This window comes from Solanum verrucosum, unplaced genomic scaffold, assembly GCF_900185275.1.
Source record: "Solanum verrucosum unplaced genomic scaffold, falcon-dt-bn FXZP01000278.1, whole genome shotgun sequence".
Taxonomy (NCBI): Eukaryota; Viridiplantae; Streptophyta; class Magnoliopsida; order Solanales; family Solanaceae; genus Solanum; species Solanum verrucosum.
In genome coordinates, this window is record NW_026020332.1 from 4,477,966 (window position 1) to 4,484,761 (window position 6,796).

General features: G+C 36.8%; 1 protein-coding gene across 1 annotated transcript; it reads left to right on the plus strand.

Annotated features, from left to right (window-relative positions):
- The first annotated feature begins 652 nt into the window (after positions 1-652).
- Positions 653-4,756, plus strand: LOC125836422 (uncharacterized). The gene is made up of 2 exons (XM_049515589.1): positions 653-1,568; positions 1,848-4,756. The coding sequence occupies exons 1-2, from the start codon at positions 653-655 to the stop codon at positions 4,754-4,756; spliced, it is 3,825 nt and encodes a 1,274-aa protein (XP_049371546.1).
- The last annotated feature ends 2,040 nt before the right edge of the window (positions 4,757-6,796 follow it).

The following is a 6,796-nucleotide window of genomic DNA, read 5'->3' on the forward strand; positions in this document are numbered from 1 at the left end:
GAGGAATGTGCAGACATCTCACATGTAATGCATCTGCAGACAAGTAGTAGAAGACAAGCCAGTCAGAACAGTACAGGTACATCTGTCACTCAGTCAACAACACACATAATAACATATACACATAACTCTGTATTAGGTACAAAACTTCATTATTCACGAATTCAATACTTATATTGTCTCTCACCTGACTTATATGACAGCTGGATACAAGACAAGATTGAATTTGGGCCCTCCAACCTACACCTGTCAATATTGTCAGGCAATTCTGTGGTATGAGGAACGGACAGACAAAAGTAAAAATACACGACAACCTAAATTTACACTTTGCTGTATGGAAGGACGAATCCGTGTACCATTACTGACTCAATCACCACCGTACCTCAAATATCTATTGGGCAATGAATCCGGAAAAGTGGGGATGAACTTTAGGAAAAATATCAGGGTATATAACTCCATGTTTGCATTTACATCAATGGGAGGTCGAGTTGACAGATCAATCAATCGTTCTAAGGGTCCTTATGTATTCAGAATAAGTGGGTAAAATTATCATCACATAGGCTCACTATTACCAGAAATTGGAAAAAGTCCACAATTTGCACAACTCTATATATATGACACGGATAATGAGATAGAGAATAGAATAAAAAGTCTGATGCATGAAGAAATTGAAACAGAAATCGTACAAGGAATATCTGAAATGCTAGACGAGCATAATGTTTTAGTTAAATCATTTCGTATGGCAAGGGATAGATACTTAGAACAACCACAAGCAGAGTTCCGTATGCGCATCCTATCTGAAAGGACCCAAGATGGCCGACAATACAACAGACCAACGGCTTCTGAAGTTGCTGGATTAATCGTAGGAGACCTTACAGATGCTAACTTTCAGCGAGATGTCATTGTGGAACACCGCAAGAACGGACTGCAAAGGATCACAGATTTACACCCATGTTTCATGTCGATGAATTACCCATTAATACATCCATATGGGGAAGATGGATATAGGCTTGGAATACCTTTAGATTCTGCAAGTCAAAAAACATACACTCGGACAAATTTGACAATGAGACAATTTTATGGATACCGCATACAACAACGCCTCAATGAGGGACACACTCTCCTCCAAGCTGGCAGGCTATTTCAGCAGTACATTGTGGATGGTTACATGGCAATTGAAGAAGAAAGATTTAGGTACATCCGAAAAAATCAACAGAAATTAAGGTCTGATCTTTATGGTGGCTTAATGGATGCTATTGTACGTGGAGATTCAGATTGCTCAATGGTGGGAAAAACTATTATACTACCTTCCTCCCACACTGGGGGACCTCGCTACAGGGCACAAAATTATCAAGATGCAATGGCTATATGTCGGTGGGCTGGATACCCAGATTTGTTCCTGACTTTTACTTGCAACCCAAAGTGGCCGAAAATAAATGCAATGACGAGACTAATAAACCAAGATCCTGATGGTTGCCGGGTGGACATTATATGCCGAGTCTTCCAGATCAAGTTGTTGCAGCTAATGCAGATTCTTAAAAAGGATAAGCCTTTCGGGACAATAATTGCGTGTAAGATAGGACAATCAATAATCTTCAATATTGTCTTACTAAATCACACAAAATGCAATCTCAATGCTTTTAAATTACAATATAGGTACATATATATGTGCAACCAAAAGCATGGAAGATTATCACAGAATCTTAAACATGTGCGCACAAGACCTACCCATAACTCCTACAAAGTTTAATTACTAAGAATTACATCACTTCTTTATGAATACATGATATCTAGCAACCAATTCACCTAACCAACATGCTAATCACGTCCACATACTAATTTGTTTGTAGGTATATATACAATTGAGTTCCAGAAACGAGGCTTGCCACATGCTCATATACTGCTTTTCCTTCATGAAACACAAAAAAACCCCACAACAGATCATATCGACAAAGTAATATCCGCTGAAATACCAGATTACAGAGAAGATCCAGATGGGTATAATGCCGTGAAAAACTTCATGATGCACGGACCGTGCGGAGAACAAAATCCCAGTTGCCCATGTATGAAACAAGGCAAGTGCACAAAACATTTTCCAAAGAAATACAATGGCCGAACAAATTTTGATTCGGATGGATTCCCTATTTATATGAGACGGGACACAGGTATTGAAGTCAAGAAAAATGGTGCCAGCTTAGACAACCGATATGTTGTCCCATATAACAGGGACTTGCTTGTCCAGTTTGATGCACATATAAATGTTGAAGTATGCAATTATGCGAGGTCGGTCAAGTACCTATTCAAGTATGTTCATAAAGGGTCTGATAGAGCCACAGCAATAATAGAATCAACCGGTACACCAACAGAAAATGATGAGATAAAAAAATACCTAGATTGCAGATACATATCGGCCACAGAAGCTTGCTGGAGGATCTATTCATTTGATATACATCACAGGCAACCGGCTGTTGAGCGCTTACCATTTCATTTACAGGGCCAAAACACAATAATATTTGAAGAATCAAGGACAGCTGAAAGCGTACTAAGCAGACACGATTTAGAAAAAATAAAATTTACAGAATGGTTTGAGGCAAACAAAGAACACCCTGATGCAAGAGAGCTGACATATTCCGATTTTCCAACGCGTTGGGTTTGGAATGGAAGAGACAAAAAGTGGACCAGGAGGAAGAAGAGGCACGCAGTTGGAAGAATTTACTTTGCACATCCAGGAAGTGGAGAACGTTTTTACATGCGTATGCTGCTAAATTTTGTCAAAGGATGTACTTCCTTCGAAGGCATCAGAAGAATCAATGGAGTAGATCATAAAACATATAGAGAGGCCTGCTACGCTTTGGGGTTATTAGATGATGACAAAGAGTGGAACGACTGCTTGTCTGAGGCGTCCCAGTGGGCTTCTGGAAACGAGTTGCGACATCTCTTTGTTACTATACTTATGAACTGTCAGGTGTCAGATACACGTAAGCTATGGGAGAATAACTACGGAATATTATCTGAAGATATCATGCATATCCAGCGAAAGAGATTACAATTCAATGATTTGCAGCTAAACACAAAGCAGATTGAAGTGTACACACTATTTGAGATTGAAAGCATCCTTCTAAAAATTGGGAGAAGTTTGAAAGATATAGAAGGAATGCCCCTTCCAGATTCAGCATTAATGCGAAATGTAGGGAATCGCCTAATCAATGAAGAGCTAGACTACGACAAAGACAAGCTCCAAATACTCCATGATCAATCACTCGCTTTGTTAAATGCATGCCAACGCCCGGCATATGAGGCAATAATAACATCAGTGGATAACGAAGAAGGGAAATTATTTTTTATACACGGCCATGGTGGTACGGGTAAGACATTTCTGTGGAATACTATTATTTCAAAGATCAGATCACAATCAAAAATCGTTCTCCCCGTAGCTAGTTCGGGTATAGCAGCTTTATTATTACCAAATGGTAGGACTGCTCATTCGCAATTTCATATTCCTCTAGACATCACGCCAGAGTCAACATGTGAAATCAAACAAGGCAGTCAATTAGCGGAACTACTTAAAAAGACCGCTTTGATAATCTGGGACGAGGCACCAATGGCAAACAAATTGTGCTTTGAGGCATTGGACAGAACCTTGAGGGATATTCTCCGAGATAGATATGAAAATAGTGCCATGAAACCTTTTGGGGGCATAACTTTCGTATGTGGTGGTGATTTCCGCCAAATACTCCCGGTTATTCCAAAGGGAACAAGAGGTGATATTGTGGATGCAGCGCTGAACTGCTCACAGTTGTGGCCCTACTTCTCAATTTATGAATTGACGGAAAACATGAGACTTAGCTGTGGAAAAGTCAGGGGTTCTGAAGCACGGAAAATAGCAAGTTTTGATAAATGGCTTTTGCAGATTGGAGATGGATCCGTTTATGCAGATAATAAGAAGGACCTCATTCATGTGCCCGCTGATGTATATATTCCAACATCGCACAATCAGATAGAATCCATTGTAGAGGTAGTATATCCGTCCCTGCTACAGAACTATAACGACCCATCCTACTTGAAAGAAAGAGCCATACTCACACCAAAAAATGAAATGGTCCATGAACTGAATGAGAAAATTCTGAAGCTGATACCTGGGGAAGGAAGAACTTACTATAGCTCGGACAATGTGTGCAAAGCAAGCGTGAATACTAATGAGGAGGATATATTGTACCCAACAGAATTCCTAAACAACTTGCGATTCCCAGGTATCCCAAACCATGACATTCACTTGAAAGTAGGAAGTCCGGTTATGCTGCTTAGAAATCTAAATCAAACTGAAGGCCTATGCAATGGTACAAGATTAATAATAACGCATCTGGGTATTTGGTCTGTTACTGCAAACATAATCTCTGGAAAGAACATCGGTTCAAGAGTCACAATACCAAGAATTATCATGTCACCAAACGATTCAAAGTGGCCTTTCAAACTCAACAGGCGCCAACTTCCTTTAGCACCCTGTTATGCTATGACCATCAACAAGAGCCAGGGGCAAACTCTTCAAAGAGTTGGGTTGTATCTGCCAAAACAAGTATTCACACATGGCCAATTGTATGTCGCAGTATCACGTGTAACAAAAAGAGAAGGATTGACAATTGTCAATGCGGACGAGGACACAAATGACCCTACATACATAAAAAATATTGTTTACAGGGAAATCTTCCAAAACGTTGGCCCAAGAATAGTGCAAACTGAGGAGGTATTTCTTAGCAATTAACTATTTGGTCTGGCGATTATAAATATACATTACACCAAATAATGGCCTAACTAACTTCTCGCAATGACCCATGTGCAGATAAGCATCCATACTAACGAGGATTCGTGATGGAGGTGGAATGTAAATGCAACACTTGCGTGCAGGCCTAACTAATACAATAGAGACCAGTGCAGCTGCCAATGGACTTTAATAGTACAGATTACATTCATGATAAGGGCACCTAGGATAGACGACCTTCATGGAAAGCGCTGATTTGAGAAGCTAAAAATAAGAAATGAAATGTCCTGCTTACTATTTCTACTTGCAGCACAAATATGGGTCCTCTTTTACAAACTTAATAGTGAATGATTCATGTACTGTCACAAATATGTAACATTTAACTATACACACTGCATACGTATGGGCCATATTACATAGACAACCATCATATATACCTTTGTATATAATGCGCATAGTTTATACACATGTACGCAGAGCCACCAACAAACTATACAACACAACAAACAATATGTAGCAACTTTGGGACTACGAAAATTACGTTTGACAAAAATAGGGGAGAAAAATAATAGTGATGTCGGTGTAAGATTGGAGCATTGCACAGAATAGTCAACTATATTGATCAGGTAGATGCTAATGTTGGCCATGCTCCAGATGAAAAAAAAATGATGTATTACAAAACGTAGAGTTACATACAAAGACAGTCACATTACTATAACAAATGATGTCCGTACAAATATGTGACGACTAAATATAAAGACCACCAAGAAACCTCAAACGTTAAAGTGCATTAATAAATTGAATGTTTCCCGACGAAACATGGAATCACATTACAGCACTTAAACCACAAGTAAAATAATGCCACAGTCTACGACACTTTCAAAAATTGACCGCTTCTTCAGTTACGCTTCTTCAACATATTATATAGTCGAATAAAGCCTAACCCAGACCCGCGCGAAGCGCGGTTGGATTCCCTAGTTATATATAATTGGCAATATATAGCCCAAATTAATTAGCAATTAATAGCCTAAAACAAAATTAGCACGTATTAGCCTAAAAGAAATAAAACCAATTTTCTATAGTTTTTTTTCTTTTAATCATGTGCAATCAACCCGCATTAATTACGGAGATGTGGGATTGTTTTTTCTTCCTTGTTTTTAACTCCTATAATTAAGGAAGTTAGCTTTTCAATTTCTTTAAATTCTCAAACTCAACTTTATTTAACTGTCTATTTAAAAAAATATATTAACGCAATTTACAGAAACATAAAGATATATTTGATTGTAATTTTATGATTTTTTATTTTTTTTACCAATCAACGATACTTAGTTTATTAGAAAACTGATTGCCTACTTTTAAGAAGTGAAATATATATATTTATTAATTAACCCATTAAAAAGAGGTTGCACCAACTTTTAAGGAATTGTTTAAATAACTTATTAAAAGATTGTGACTACTTTTAAGGTAAGAAAGTTATTATTAATGCTCTAACGTGTATTAATTATCACATGATCGACAATAATTAATCATATAATATTAAATGACATTTTGTAGAAACTGTAATAATACATATGCATAGATTATACAATAATTAAAGTTGCGATTACATAATGTATACATGAAAAAAATATGTATTCACAAAAAAATATTCATAAAAATAGACGGGTAAATTTTGTTGATGTATACAGTAATTGTAGCATGTATACATAAACTTTATATTGTATACATAAGAATATTACCATCAATTATATGTATTACTATAATGAATACAAGAATGAGATTAATATGATACATATATAAATTTTATTCATTAATTGTACATGTGATTTTGTTTATGTATACGGTAACTGCACTATGTATACATTAGTTTGTATTCAGTGATTTGTATTCACATAATAAACTTGTATACTTTAATTTAAATTGAGATTGGAATTCATTGGTATATATTGGGTTGTATTCATCAAAATCAACATTCTAATTTTTTACGGAGATCTAACGAGAATCTTTCTTACCCATGAAATTGAGAACAAAAATTTCAAAAAA